Source organism: Protomyctophum bolini (genome assembly GCF_963924005.1).
Source record: "Protomyctophum bolini genome assembly, chromosome: 4".
Lineage (NCBI taxonomy): Eukaryota > Metazoa > Chordata > Actinopteri > Myctophiformes > Myctophidae > Protomyctophum > Protomyctophum bolini.
Window position 1 is genome coordinate 51,772,725 of NC_137865.1, and position 16,810 is coordinate 51,789,534.

General features: G+C 43.6%; 1 protein-coding gene across 1 annotated transcript in view; it reads right to left on the bottom strand.

Moving 5' to 3' along the window:
* Positions 1-8,780: 8,780 nt before the first annotated feature.
* kcnc1b (potassium voltage-gated channel, Shaw-related subfamily, member 1b) overlaps positions 8,781-16,810 on the bottom strand; it is a gene marked incomplete at both ends in the record, with an annotated part of 35,065 nt that continues 27,035 nt past the window's right edge. The window contains one exon of the mRNA XM_080762304.1: positions 8,781-9,235. Within this exon, the coding sequence (XP_080618430.1) occupies positions 8,781-9,235 (455 nt within the window). The remainder of the gene's footprint in view (positions 9,236-16,810) is intronic.

Below are 16,810 nucleotides of genomic sequence, written 5' to 3' on the forward strand. Positions count from 1 at the left end.
AACGTGTCCGGACGCGACGAGTTGTGAGCTTGTATATCAGCTATTTTCAGCACGGAACACTTTGTACGGCGAAGAATAAATTAAATCCACTGTGGAAGAGAGATGTCTTTTGTTGGCCGTTCGTGGCGATATTATGGACACGTACCTCCTCGAAGCGATAATAACCAACTAAGCTATTGGAAGCTATTTTTCGTGGCACATTATGTGTGTACAACAACAAGTTCCCTCAGTGTTTGTGTTAGGAGTTGGGACAGTGTCTGCTGTCTGTCAGCGTGCATGATCATCATGCAGTAGCTAGATGCGCGCTCCAGTGACGGCTGAGAAAGATTAGTTAATTTGTGTCGGATAGGGACTTATTGGTTGGTTTTCCGCTAAATATTAAGGCATGTTTAATGCATCCATGTTGAATGCGTGTGACAAAACAACACAGTGTGTGCGTCTTGCCGTCTTCAAAGCAGGCCAGGCAGCAGAACACAACTCCGCCCCCTATTATCTGAGAGTGGAGCAGCCCTGTTCAATTCTCAACTGCGCATTCCTCCAGTAAGACAAATATAAGATTTTATTATTTAATTTGTAACGATTTTTTCCTTGTAAATGTAACGAAGTAAAAGTAAAAATACAGCAAAAAAAAAGTAGTCAATAAAAGTACAAATTCTCCAAACTTGTACTTAAGTACAGTAACGAAGTAATTGTACTTCGTTATTTTCCACCACTGCCCATATATGGGGACTAGGTTGGTCTCCCCTTGTCCCCCATATATGGGGACTAGGTTGGTGGAGGGTGTGTAGAGCCCAGGATCACATTAGATGATTGACACAGGGGTGAAAAATGGGTTACAAAATCGTGGGATAAAAATTATATATATATTTTTTTTTTAATATTTTTTATCCCACGATTTTGTAACCCATTTTTCACCCCTGTGCCAATCATCTACTGTGATCCTGGGCTCTACACACCCTCCGCCAACCTGGGGAACTTTAAACCAGGAGTTTCCCTGGTTGGACGTAGAAGGAACACGTTATTCCAACCAGTTCCTTTCCCCTCCATCAGGCGCCCCGGCTGGCCAGGGGGAGGCAGTTTAGAGACCTATTAAAAATATATTAAAACATAAATAAACAACGGGTTGCCAGGTTGTGTGGCGATCAGCATCATCATCATAAACATGGCCGACGAGGCGAGGCAGGGGTGAGTTATTGTTCTGTCAGAGGAGGAGGGGTCAGAGGGTCAGGGGGGGGGGGGGGGGGGGCTGTCTGTCCGTCTCGTCTGCCCTCCCGTGTGGTTTATGGATGTGATCTTGAGTGTCAGGCGAGACTCTCCGTCTCCGATAGGCGACGTTCCTTAACCCATTCTGACCTGAGATCAGATTCTAAAAAATGTCTTCTACATCCTGACAGTTTTCTGAAAAAGCTATGTTTCTATGTCAGTGGTTCTTCGATTGAAGGCGCGCTATGAGCTTGTAGGTCTGCTATTTTTGAAAAAAAAAGTTTTTCAGAAAACTGTCAGGATGTAGAAGACATTTTTTAGAATCTGATCTCAGGTCTTCAAGGGTTAATGCCCCCATGATGTAACCCTGAACACGCTCTGTGACATGTTTAACACGCTCCGTGACATGTTTATCTGTTGCTGCTCGTATTTATTGTGTTGTGATGATCTTTCATTCGTCATGCGTGTAACCCCCCCCCCCCCCCCCAGCTGTGTCATACAGTAACATAAAACAGCCTTACAGTAGAGGGTCATCAATATGTCCCTGTCCGCGCCTTCATACAGCGTTCCATGTGTTATACTCTCAGAGATACAGACCTGTTGTGGCTATTCAGGGCTATCTCTTCATCAGGTGTTTCTGGTAGTAAATTATATTATTATATATTTGTATTATATATTTACCAGCAAGTAAAACAATATATTTCCAAAAATTCCAACTCCAGCTTGTCTCAGTTCAGGCTGCGTGAACAGCACTCGGTTTCTGCCCCCTCAATGTCCTAACTCTTCTATTAGATGGCTCTGGGTTTCTGCCCCCTCAATGTCCTAACTCTTCTATTAGATGGCTCTGGGTTTCTGCCCCCTCAATGTCCTAACTCTTCTATTAGATGGCTCTGGGTTTCTGCCCTCCTCAATGTCCTAACTCTTCTATTAGATGGCTCTGGGTTTCTGCGCCCTCAATGTCCTAACTCTTCTATTAGATGGCTCTGGGTTTCTGCCCCCTCAATGTCCTAACTCTTCTATTAGATGGCTCTGGGTTTCTGCCCCCTCAATGTCCTAACTCTTCTATTAGATGGCTCTGGGTTTCTGCCCCCTCAATGTCCTAACTCTTATATTAGATGGCTCTGGGTTTCTGCCCCCCTCAATGTCCTAACTCTTCTATTAGATGGCTCTGGGTTTCTGCCCCCTCAATGTCCTAACTCTTCTATTAGATGGCTCTGGGTTTCTGCCCCCTCAATGTCCTAACTCTTCTATTAGATGGCTCTGGGTTTCTGCCCCCTCAATGTCCTAACTCTTCTATTAGATGGCTCTGGGTTTCTGTCCCCTCAATGTCCTAACTCTTCTATTAGATGGCTCTGTGTTTCTGCCCCTCAATGTCCTAACTCTTCTATTAGATGGCTCTGGGTTTCTGCCCCCCTCAATGTCCTAACTCTTCTATTAGATGGCTCTGGGTTTCACTCGGTGCGTTGTCGTTCGAAAATCCAGTGCGCTGCACACCGGGTGTGCAGAGTGCCCGCACTGAGCGACCCTAACCCTGAAGCTGGGGTCGTCCACTGAGCGACCCTAACCCTGAAGCTGGGGTCGTCCACTGAGCGACCCTAACCCTGAAGCTGGGGTCGTCCACTGAGCGACCCTAACTCTGAAGCTGGGGTCGTCCACTGAGCGACCCTACCCTGAAGCTGGGGTCGTCCACTGAGCGACCCTAACCCTGAAGCTGGGGTCGTCCACTGAGCGACCCTAACCCTGAAGCTGGGGTCGTCCACTGAGCGACCCTACCCTGAAGCTGGGGTCGTCCGGTGTGATTCGTGTGAATGCGTCACAGCTGTGGTCGTTCGTAATTAAGGCACACTGAACGCACTCTGTGACGTCACCGCCCACCACACTCAACAAACTGACCACATTTCCGAACGCACCCCATATTCATGTCGGGTCGCAAACAACACGCAATCAAACTTCTCCCACGCTTACAAGATCGTGGTATTTGTTTTGCTCGCCGATGTTCTTCACAGAAGAAAACATTTGACAATAAAACGGTGAAATAAATGAACTCCCACACAATCAAAGACCCTTTATATTATATATTATATATATTAGTGCCAGAAATAAAGTAAACACTCATTAAGAAACGTAGAAATAAAGCAAACACTCCTTAGGAAATGTAACATCATTTCTGTGTTTTATTTGTCTTTATTTTTTTCACTATTTATCGTACAAGGCTGGACTGTCATTAATAAAAACAACACATGAATCAAAAAGATCACATAGAGAAACACAAAATGTCTGCCCGTAAAACCGTGTCTCCTTGTTCGTTCATCATAACAGCTTCTCTGGGATTGGTTCGTTCATCATAACAGCTGCTCTGGGATTGGTTCGTTCATCATAACAGCTGCTCTGGGATTTGGTTCGTTCATTATAACAGCTGCTCTGGGATTGGTTCGTTCATCATAACAGCTGCTCTGGGATTGGTCTGCTTGGTCTTTCAACTAGTTGGACAATGTCCCTTTTGTAACACCAGGGATTCGAGCTCGGCTCTCCCGACGTGAAAAGTCCAACATCTTAACCGCTAGACCAAAGGGATATCGCTATGGATCACTAGACCAGAGGGATATGCCTATGGACCGGGGCAGACAGTAGACTTAACCACTAGACCAGTGTTGTTGCAGTGTCTGCAGATAAAAACCATTTAGTTGTTGCAGTGTCTGCAGATAAAAACCATTTAGTTGGCAGTGTGTCTGTAGATAAAAACCATTTAGTTGGCAGTGTCTCTGCAGATAAAAACCATTTAGTTGGCAGTGTGTCTGCAGATAAAAACCATTTAGTTGTTGCAGTGTCTGCAGATAAAAACCATTTAGTTGGCAGTGTCTCTGCAGATAAAAACCATTTAGTTGGCAGTGTGTCTGTAGATAAAAACCATTTAGTTGGCAGTGTCTCTGCAGATAAAAACCATTTAGTTGGCAGTGTCTCTGCAGATAAAAAACCTGTTGGTCCTTAGTTGTCAGACAAGTTGTCACCGGAGTAACATATTATTATTTCACACTAATAATAATAATAATATGAAGTTACTTCCTAACCTTGTTACTGTGTTTAATATTTGGCATGACCATTATCCATCGCTGTGCAGTGTGTACGTGTGTGTGTGTGCGTGCGTGTACGTGTGTGTGTGTGTGCGCTTGCATGCACGCGTGTGTGTATGTGTGCGTGTGTGTGTTTGTGTGCGATTGCGTGCGATTGCGTGCGTTTGCGTGTGTGTGTGTGTGTGTGTGTGTGTGTGTGTGTGACTGTGTGTGTGTGTGTGTGTGTGTGTGTGTGTGTGTGTGTGTGTGTGTGTGTGTGTGTGTGCGCGTGCATGCACACTTGTACTAAACTAAGTGAGAATGCTGGACCTCCGATGTTCCTGAATGGTTGATGGGTTTGCATAACGGGGGTCATGTGATCCATCATGTGACCATGGTCTGGCATCTTATTGGTTAGGCCGGGTATTACATCATCGACTGATCACACTAATCGTCGTCTTAACGACATCATAATGACATAACAACGCGTCACTTGGTGAGTCATTCCTTGGTATGTTGCATTTATTTATTCGCCTATATCTAAACCTTTTTAATGTTTTATTTCTAAACCTAAAAAGGCAAACAGAAATGTCATTTTATATTCGTATTAAATGTTAAATGTTTCCAACGCTAAAAACGTAACAAAATTAAATTGTTAAACGTTAATTATTGGTGACAGTTGGCCGTCAACGTAAATGTGTAATGGTGACAGCGCCCCCTAGTGGTGGTGTCACAAGAAAAAACAGTCCCCTTTGTGAGGGGGGAGTTGGTAGATCTGCTGTGGTAAAAAATGTAAAAACTATAGGTTTTTCCTTCAGCATAACTGATGTTGGACAATTATAGGGTTTTCCTTCATAACATAACTGATGTTGAACAATTATAGGGTGTTCCTTCATAACATAACTGATGTTGGACAACTATAGGGTTTTCCTTCATAACATAACTGATGTTGGACAACTATAGGGTTTTCCTTCATAAAATAACTGATGTTGAACAACTATAGGGTGTTCCTTTATAACATAACTGATGTTGAACAATTATAGGGTTTTCCTTCATAACATAACTGATGTTGGACAACTATAGGGTTTTCCTTCATAAAATAACTGATGTTGAACAACTATAGGGTTTTCCTTCAGCATAACTGATGTTGGACAACTATAGGGTTTCCCTTCAGCATAACTGATGTTGGACAACTATAGGGTGTTCCTTCATAACATAACTGATGTTGGACAACTATAGGGTTTTCCTTCATAAAATAACTGATGTTGAACAACTATAGGGTGTTCCTTCATAACATAACTGATGTTGGACAACTATATAATTTTCCTTCATAACATAACTGATGTTGGACAACTATAGGGTGTTCCTTTATAACATAACTGATGTTGAACAACTATAGGGTGTTCCTTTATAACATAACTGATGTTGGACAACTATAGGGTGTTCCTTCATAACATAACTGATGTTGGACAACTATAGGGTGTTCCTTCATAACATAACTGATGTTGGACAACTATAGGGTTTTCCTTCATAACATAACTGATGTTGGACAACTATAGGGTGTTCCTTTATAACATAACTGATGTTGGACAACTATAGGGTGTTCCTTCATAGCATAACTGATGTTGGACAACTATAGGGTGTTCCTTTATAACATAACTGATGTTGGACAACTATAGGGTGTTCCTTCATAACATAACTGATGTTGGACAACTATAGGGTGTTCCTTCATAACATAACTGATGTTGGACAACTATAGGGTTTTCCTTCATAACATAACTGATGTTGGACAACTATAGGGTGTTCCTTCATAACATAACTGATGTTGGACAACTATAGGGTGTTCCTTTATAACATAACTGATGTTGGACAACTATAGGGTTTTCCTTCATAACATAACTGATGTTGGACAACTATAGGGTGTTCCTTCATAACATAACTGATGTTGGACAACTATAGGGTGTTCCTTTATAACATAACTGATGTTGGACAACTATAGGGTTTTCCTTCATAACATAACTGATGTTGGGCAACTATAGGGTGTTCCTTTATAACATAACTGATGTTGGACAACTATAGGGTTTTCCTTCATAAAATAACTGATGTTGAACAACTATAGGGTTTCCCTTCAGCATAACTGATGTTGAACAACTATAGGGTTTTCCTTCAGCATAACTGATGTTGAACAACTATAGGGTGTTCCTTCATAACATAACTGATGTTGAACAACTATAGGGTGTTCCTTTATAACATAACTGATGTTGGACAACTATAGGGTGTTCCTTCATAACATAACTGATGTTGGACAACTATAGGGTGTTCCTTCATAACATAACGGATGTTGGACAACTACGGGGTGTTCCTTCGCTGATGGAGATGGAATGTTGAAGTTTCTAAACGCATCGCTCCGCCCCGTTAACTACCGGAGGAAGGTGTGAGTGTTGTTTATTTTGTCCTTGTGTGTGATTGCGTAAAATCTCTTTTAGACGCGTGGAAACAAACCAAAGAAAGGAACGGTCGGAGAAAACGTCACGGTGGAGCGTTTGGGAGTATAAATGCAGCTTGACAGACAAACGTTTGGGACGTCCCTCTATTGTTCTGCCTGTATTGTTCTGCCTGTGTTGTTCTGCCTGTTTTGTTCTGCCTGTATTGTTCTGCCTGTATTGTTCTGCTTGGCTGACAGCTGGTTGTTTGGAGGCGGGGGGGGGGGGGGGGGGGCAGGGGTGTCAAATCGAAGCAACACACAATGTATTTCTTTTCGTGTTGTTACAGAAACACACAGAGATATTTGATGGACAAATAAATAAGCAGGAGATACACAGATTACATCAGCACACAGAGAGAAGAAGCACAGATTTACAGAACACACACACACAACCAGTAACAACACACACACACAACCAGTAACAACACACACACACACACACACACACACACACACACACACACACACACACACGCACGCCAACCAGTAACAACCACAGTATCACATGTACTGAGGTACGATAAGGCTTTAAATGAATAACAGAACAGAACAGTCCTCCTGCAATGTGCTACATCTACCAGCGGCGGCGCTGTTTCTCCCCCACCGATTTAAAAAAGACTAAAGTCTATACAGACACACATACACCGTGGGGGGGCGGGGCAGGGGGCGGGACAAAGTCAGTGTTTTGTAAGTATTAAAGGTAGAGTACGTGATTTCACTCAAAAAACCTTAGGTTTCGTTTTTGGCTGTGGGACCTAAGCCTTCGTCCAATCAGGATAGAGAGTCAAAAACGAAACCTAAGGTTTTTTGACCCCCCCAGGAGTTAACTGGGGACAGGGAGGAACTCCTTATATGGTCAGCACACTCTATAGTAGAGAGGATTATCACAACAAAACAAAGAAATAAGTGATATTTGAATTAAGTGAAATCACTGAATATACCTTTAAGTAGTCGTATGTCTCAACTCTGTATCTTTGCTCTCGAGTCCAGAGTCAGGAAGTCAAGTCCGAGTCCTTAACGATGTGTGTGTGTGTGTGTGTGTGTGTGTGTGTGTGTGTGTGTGTGTGTGTGTGTGTGTGTGTGTGTGTGTGTGTGTGTGTGTGTGTGTGTGTGTGTGTGTGTGAAGGTATCTACTAACGTATTCCACATTGGTTTCTGTTCAGCATAACTGATGTTGGACAATTATAGGGTTTTCCTTCATAACATAACTGATGTTGGACAACTACGGGGTGTTCCTTCATAACATAACTGATGTGTGTCTATGGAGTAAACATTACTCTAATAGACCCCCAGGTGTTCTGTATGTGTCTATGGAGTTAACATTACTCTAATAGACCCCCAGGTGTTGTGTATGTGTCTATGGAGTTAATATTACTCTAATAGACCCCCAGGTGTTTTGTATGTGTCTATGGAGTTAACATTACTCTAATAGACCCCCAGGTGTTGTGTATGTGTCTATGGAGTTAACATTACTCTAATAGACCCCCAGGTGTTGTGTATGTGTCTATGGAGTTAACATTACTCTAATAGACCCCCAGGTGTTCTGTATGTGTCTATGGAGTTAACATTACTCTAATAGACCCCCAGGTGTTGTGTATGTGTCTATGGAGTTAATATTACTCTAATAGACCCCCAGGTGTTTTGTATGTGTCTATGGAGTTAACATTACTCTAATAGACCCCCAGGTGTTGTGTATGTGTCTATGGAGTTAATATTACTCTAATAGACCCCCAGGTGTTGTGTATGTGTCTATGGAGTTAACATTACTCTAATAGACCCCAGGTGTTGTGTATGTGTCTATGGAGTTAACATTACTCTAATAGACCCCCAGGTGTTTTGTATGTGTCTATGGAGTTAACATTACTCTAATAGACCCCAGGTGTTTTGTATGTGTCTATGGAGTTTAGTCAAGTCTTAGTCATTAGAGTCCAAATCTTTTCAAAGTCTAAAAGTCATCAAATGTGTGACTCGAGTCCAAAGTCGAGAAGTCCAAGTCTGAAGTCCACACCTCTGGGGCGGGGGGAGGGGAGGGGAGGGGCCTGTCAGGTGCTTGGGCGTGGCCTATCTGGAGGGGGCTGGCCCTGTAAGGTGTTTGGGCGTGGCCTATCGGGAGGGGGCTCGCCCGTTGGGCGGGGCCTATCAGGAGGGGGCTGGCCCGTTGGGCGGGGCCTATCAGGAGGGGGCTGGTCCTGTGGGCGGGGCTTATCGGGAGGGGGCTGGCCGTGTAAGTTGTTGGGGCGGGGCCTATCAGGAGGGGGCGGGGCCTGTAAGGTGTTCGGGCAGGGCCTATCGGGAGGGGGCTGGTCCTGTGGGGGTGGCCTATCGGGAGGGGGCTGGCCCTCTAAGGTGTTTGGGCGTGGCCTATCAGGAGGGGGCTCGCCCTGGGGGCGGGGTCTATCGGGGTGCGTCATACACATGGTGGTGGGAACCCCGCGGTTCATAACGCACACAGACTGTGCGGCGGACGCTCGGCTCCTCTGCTGCCCCCGCTGGTGATCTAGAGAACAGAAACAACGGGAACAAGAAAAAACAACAAAACAAAAACACAAGAAACGAGGAGAAAAAAACAACAAACAGTGACACCAAAATTAAAATTAACACAAAAAGCAGTTTTTTTTTTTTTTTTTTTTTTTTTTTTAAGAGACGACGGTTGCAAATGACGGAGGTGGTGATGTCACAGAGGGGGGGGGGGCGGGGGGGGGGGGCGCTGAGAGTGCAGGAAGTGAAATGACATCGTTCATTCGTTCATTGGTTCCAAGGCCGGGGAGGAAGTGGAGGAGGAGGAGGTGGAGGAAGTGGGTTAGTTTTCTCGTCGTCATGCGGTAAAAACGCCGCGTGGCGTTTTTGACCATGTGTGTGCGTTCGTTTTCTGCTCTCCCCGCCATGCGTCCTCTAGTTCGACGACATCATCATCATGCTCATACATGTCGTTACATACTGTAGCGTAGCGTACGTACGGTCAGGTACGGCGTTATTGTTCTCGTATATAAAAGGAGGCGAGACTCTCGTTTTCGCACCGTCGGGCCGAGGGAGTGTCGAGCGTTGCGACGTTGGCGTCTCGCATCCTATAATATATATATATATATATATACGAAAGCGATAATCTGTGCACACTGTCCGTACAGTACGTGTACATGCTGTATATACTCGCGGTCCCTTTAGCGTCACCATGCGTTACGGTGACCGTTGCATCATGCTTCTCACATAAGTCACGTTACTGTACAATGTTTGTTTACATGTACTAAATATCATACATACGTCAATCTCTCTGATGACCAGTTGCTGGACAGTATAGCCCAAGTGCTTTTACTTTATTGTACTTCAGTATTTGTATTTTGTTTATACTTTTGACTCCACTACATCTCAAAAGACTAATATTATTTTACGTGTACGTATGTGGTTGGAATGGAAAAGATAATATCAGATTCACAAGCTTGTATACATATCTCTCCCTGTAGATTATTATATCTGGAGAATCGTATATAGGTTTTAAACGTCTAAATTCGTCCAATACAGCAATGCATTTATATCAAAAAGATCAAAACACATATATATTTATTATGCAATAATATGTGCAGGTTGAATAAAAAATGCAGTCTATCAACATTGATTGTGTACAAAATGTATTTCATGCAAGGAGATTTTATTTATTTACATGCTTATTTGTATTTTATTTTTTTGAATACGTTTTGTGTTGCATAAATTATGTAACACTTCCCCCCACCCCCCCCCCCCCCCCAACGCTCTATTGGCCTGCATCTCGTTAACATCTCAATAACATCTCGTTAACTAACATCTCGTTAACTAACATCTCGATAACTAACATCTCGTTAACATCAAAGTGTCTGTTTATTAATCACAGCAAGAGACGCGACTTCAGAAACATAAAACTGCTCTTATAGAACACATATTAATTTTACTACATAAATAATTATAATTTGACTTTAGTCTTTTCTTTTTCTGTGTCTATGTGGAAAAATCTAACTTTACCTTTCGGTCAACGTAGACGTCGTTAAAGTGCCCGTACAGTAAATAATGTGCATATCAATACATGTGGTGATGGAATATTGATCAATAATCGATAATGTAGCTGTTACAGTCACATCATAATATAAAACCTGATATAAACGTGTATTCTGCCCTAGAGTTTTACTCCTGTTTTTTCCTATCTTCTCTCATCTGTCCTTTCATTTTTCTCAGGTTGGAACGACCGATTTGGTTGGTCCAGGTCTCGTTTTGTTTTAAGCCAATCAAGTGGCTCGTTAGCTTAAAGTAACTGTTAAATCAACGTTTCACTCAAACTTGGCCAATTAGAGCTCATATTGACGGTGTCATTGTCCAATAAGAGCTCATATTGACGGTGTCATTGTCCAATAAGAGCTCATATTGACGGTGTTATTGGCCAATAACAGCTCATGTTGACGGTGTTATTGGCCAATAACAGCTCATATTGACCCTGTTATTGGCCAATTAGAGCTCATATTGACCCTGTTACATTGACCCTATTATTGGCAAATTAGAGCTAATATTGACGCTGTTATGAGCGTGACATAAAGTCACATGCTACGATTTAAACACTGGGGCATCTCTGTGAGAGAAATCACAAACTGCCAAATGTCTAGAAAAATACCTTCTGCTCCAAACATCATCGATTAGATTAGAAACAGTACTGTATTTGGTCGTATGAAGATCCCCCAGTTACATAAATATACAAGAAGAAGAAAATAAATAATCCTATGAATTTGGAGAAAGGCAAAAAATGGCAAAGCTACATAAAATAACTTGTGCTTTATGTCTTGAGTCTTTGCTTTATAATAAAGCTGTTTTCAGAATGCATCAGACGGGAGAAGATGTTTGACAGAAAAACAACATGTGTTTCTTCCTCCGGTGAAAGCGTGTCAGCTTCTCATTGAGAAATGGACCTTCTCATGCAGAGTTCATGCGACGTATCAGTGTGTGTGTGTGTGTGTGTGTGTGTGTGTGTGTGTGTGTGTGTGTGTGTGTGTGTGTGTGTGTGTGTGTGTGTGGCGGCGTTCGCATACGTGTTCATTCATGGCCGTGCATCTTTTCCATATACACTAACAACAACATCTCTGTCCTGCATTGTCATGAACATCACGACCAGAAGCTTCTGGCTAGGTTCTGGTGGGAGGTTCCAGAAGCTTCTGGCTAGGTTCTGGTGGGAGGTCCCAGAACTCTGGTGGGAGGTTTCAGAAGCTTCTGGCTAGGTTCTGGTGGGAGGTTCCAGAAGCTTCTGGCTAGGTTCTGGTGGGAGGTTCCAGAAGCTTCTGGCTAGGTTCTGGTGGGAGGTCCCAGAACTCTGGTGGGAGGTTTCAGAAGCTTCTGGCTAGGTTCTGGTGGGAGGTTCCAGAAGCTTCTGGCTAGTTTCTGGTGGGAGGTCCCAGAAGCTTCTGGCTAGGTTCTGGTGGGAGGTTCCAGAAGCTTCTGTCTAGGTTCTGGTCGGAGGTTCCAGAACTCTGGTGGGAGGTTCCAGAAGCTTCTGGCTAGTTTCTGGTGGGAGGTTCCAGAAGCTTCTGTCTAGGTTCTGGTGGGAGGTCCCAGAAGCTTCTGGCTAGGTTCTGGTCGGAGGTTCCAGAACTCTGGTGGGAGGTTCCAGAACTCTGGTGGGAGGTCCTAGAAGCTTCTACCACCGACCCAGAAAATACCAAGCCTTGCGTTAATAGGCCGTAGCGTTAATTGGTCCGTAGTGTTAATAGGAAGTAGCAGTGACGGCCATTTTACGGTTGCATCGATGCAGACACCATTCGTTTTCTCCAAGCTTTCCAAAAATTCCTCAAAATATTTAATTATCTGATATACTATTTAATATTTAGGCTACCCCCCCACACACACACACAGAATAAATTATTCAGGATCCTGGAGGTCTTGATTCTAGGCTTAAGATAATTCATATACATATTTTTTAGAAATCATTATGGTGAAAATGAATGAGTTCTGGACCCATGGAACCACAACATGACGTAAATAAATATGCTGTGAAAGCAAACCACCTAAAAAGCCTTTTCTTTCTTTGCTACTTCCAAGAGAAACCCACCAAAGCCTTAATGAAGTTAGAAATGTCCAGCATATGCAAATTAGCAAGGGTTACATCTTATGAAATGCTCACGTTTCACAAGTTCTCTGTGTTTTAATCGTGTTAAACAAACAAAGCTGTGAGATCCAAAACAGCAGAGCAACAGGCGGTGATATGAAAGGTAGAGAGACACCGAGTGGCTCTGTGGTGAGAGAGAGAGAGAGATTGCTACAACAATTGTTGCTACAACAGATATAGAAGATGGTCTTGGTTTACGGCCAAAAGAAAGGAATAGAGGTTATGCTGTAAGGCAGGGGTAACCAACCAGGGGTTCGCGATCTACCTGTCGATCGCGGGAACGTTTCCAGTCGATCGCGAAGTGTTAGACCCATTGGAATAATGTCAGTGCCGCTCGTCACATGCAAATTAATTTTGAGCAGAGCGCTGTGGCTCTGAGTTTGAGAATAGACCCCATCGTCCAAGGGTGTGTGTGCGTGTGTGGTGGGAGGGGTGGTATCTTAGCAACACTGAATGACCTGTCCCATTGGTCGTGTGCTCGTATCATGAGCCAATGGCTGCAGCTCTGAGCTTCCCAGACCCAGGTTCACATACTACACTACACAAGCCTAAAGAGAACTGACAGGTCAGCCACAGGGCTGCTACCATATTAGCAGCTGTGAGCGCTCTTCTCTTCTCGTGAAGAAAGCAGGACAGAGTTGTCAAATAAATCCCGCCGTCATTCATACTGTATTTATTCTCCGACCCGACATTAAAATACGGAACAACGTGCGTTCATTACGGGGCTCGTGACAGGCTGCAGACACAGATAGATAGATAGCGCCGCTGCTCCTTCAGTTTTCGTTGTTCGTTGTTATAATATTTTTTATTATTGGGATTTGATCATTGATGCAAATTCTAAACATATGGATGCAGCTGCAGAAGTTGTGTTGCTTAAAGGAATGCATAGTTGCGTTCTCCTCAACTGCTGCGCACTGTGCGTAGCAACAACAAAAATATAAATGAGAAAAATATACTGAATATACCAGTCTGCAATGCAAACTAATAGGCGAGTGCACTCCAGGGCATATGCAAAGGGAAAGAATGACTTCTGTCCGTGACAATAATCAATGCTACAGTTTGAATTCTGTACACATGCACACATAGAGCAAAAAATATGATAAATATGAAAACTTGTTGAAGTACAACGCATGAGTCAAGTAGCTGCTTTTGTATCAAACCCTTTCCTCTTTACTGAGCCTACTGTCATTGAACTGCTGTCCGATAAAATGCAGGATGTGTTTGCATTAACTTCAGATATTTAAATGGAGATTATTGGATTAGTAAGTAATTTAAGCTTTAGTCTTTGTGTGGATGTGTGCACATGCATTGAGCCTGTCAGAAATAGCAAAAAAACAAGTGTTTTTTCTAACACGTTTTAGTGGTAGATCTTGGCTTAAAATTGGGAATAAAATGGGCTCTTGGGCTTGAAAAGGTTGGTTACCACTGCTGTAAGGCCTACTGAGTGTCAAAACACTACTTTCTGGCCTTTTGACAGCCCCGTACATCCACACAGAAATGTCTGATTGCATTAAACGACACTAAACAATGTTAAACTCACTTTGCCATTCACGTTATGCATGCACACACCCTCTATTCAGAGCAGGGTGAATGTTTATTGTAATGGGAAATATGAAATTGTGCATTCACACCACTTTATTGTTGAACTGCATATTGGTCATCCTGACGTCTGGTCTAACTGGGCGTGGGTTACATTTTGAGTGACAGGCCTGTCTTGACTTAATCAACCATGTTTGCAGGTTTTTGTTATGACCAGGGTTTCGTTGAGGCAATAGCAACACCAGCCCAGCCTCTGTGTTTTGCTTGCTTGGCTATAGTCCTGTTTACTCCTCACAGTTTCACCAAACCACTCAACTATCGTACAATTCAACCTTTTGTTGTCATTTTAATTAGCTTTGTCCCGACAGTTACTCCTCCTCCTCTGAGTAAAACTGTATAAAACTGACACACATGTTTTGTTCTGGAGTTCAATCATCCGACATGCTGGAAGATGGTTGTGCTCTAGAGATCTCCATTAAATTGAACCTCATATCATCTTGTCCTCACCTTATATTTTAGTCTAAAGTATTAGTATAATTTCTGCCATAACATTATTCCCTCGTTTTTTGCGACTATAGGCGAGAATGAGCGAACCGGACAGGCGAATGAACACATGCTCTCCCCGCGACCAGAATCCGTGAACCGACCTAGAAAAACGATCTACACGTCCGGTGTGAACGCACCTCCAGTCAGCCATGCTGACCCCTCCCCCACACCACCCATCCCCCACTCAGGCCAGGCAAGTTGAAAATGCTCAGAAACAGAGAAATGTTGGGAGATCTTTTCCCACAAATTCAATGATTTTGACGTCGGTTTCTCTTTGATACCAAAACACCACCTGTTGCTCTCTTGCTTTTGTAAAAAAAAAAGAAAACGCAACCCGACCCGGTCCGACCGTCGAACTCAGTCGACAGTCTGACGGGCGTCACAGCTGTTTGTTTATTCTGCATGCCAGCCGTTCCCAACCTATACTGGTGGGCCTCCAGGGGTATTGCAAGAGGGCCCCCCCAAACATAACATTAATGTCTAATGAGAAACATTAAATTAACATAATGCACTTGGCTAACTATGCTAATTGCTAAGCACACTGCGTTATAGTTCCATCGATCCACGCCGGAGAACAAACAATCAATTGTTTGATCGTTAAGGGAAGTGACCGCGGACACTTTCCCAGATGTTTTCGAGTGGACCCTGACCCAGGAGAAGGTTGGGAGCGGCGGCTACCATGCGTCATGCGTTTGTGTTCCGTTTGTTCAGGCTATATAGGGACGCAACGCCATGCACCCACTGCAGCGGGTGCTATTGGAATGGTTGTGGAGAAGGAAGGCACCGCGGGCGAGAAGGGAAATGTAGTCCATGCATCAGTGTCACTGTCATCAGATACACAACAGGTCTGGGCAGTAAGCAGACACTTTATTGTTGTGCTTTGGGTTTAAACAGTGTAACTAAAGCTACTGTTTCTAAACGTTCTGGTCTGGCCTCTCCAAATGGACCCTTAATTACCTTACGGGTCAGTAAAGGCCTCATTATCCAGTTTTAAGGCCTATTCATAGTCCAGTTTTCGATGAAGACGTGACCACCGAAAACTACCCCAAACACATCTCTCTGTTCTTACTAAAACTACAACATGACGTCACTGAGCCGCGGTGGTGAGAGACTCACCGCTCACCCAAACACATCTCTCTGTTTTTACTAAAACTACAACATGACGTCACTGAGCCGCGGCAGTAAGAGACTCACCGCTCACCCCAAACACACCTCTCTGTTTTTACTAAAACTACAAAATGACGTCACTGAGCCACGGCGGTAAGAGACTCACCGCTCACCCAAACACATCCCTCTGTTTTTACTAACCATCACCTCTTCACCGAAAGCTGGACTGTGAAAAGGCCTTAAGGTCTGAGAGTGTAACAAATGCAGCCAAACGGCCGTGCCCTCTCAGCGTTAGACCCGTATAAGCGCGCGGGGGGGGGGGGGGGGGGGGGCAGTAGGGGGGGCCCCAGTAGGCCCCTACATTGACTACCAGTGCACTGCCTACAGTCCTCCTCCGTAACCATGGCGACAACACCCGTCAACAAGATGCTTGTCATGCACCATTCTGTTTGTTTTAGTGACACATCATGTACATACACACACATGTTATAATCTCCGAACACGCATAATTATGCACACATGATTACAATAACAACACATTCTATATATATATATATATACGCTCATAGAAAAAACTCTGAAAATAGTATTTTTTTTGTTGTCTTCCTCCTATAAATAAAATGGGATAAATATGCATGGTATCAAAAAATATAGTGTGCGTGTGTATGTATGTACCTATGTACGTACGGTATGTCTGTAGTGTTGGACGGGAGGGAGGGTCGTGCTATGCTATGATATGCTATGCTATGCTATGATATGATATGATAC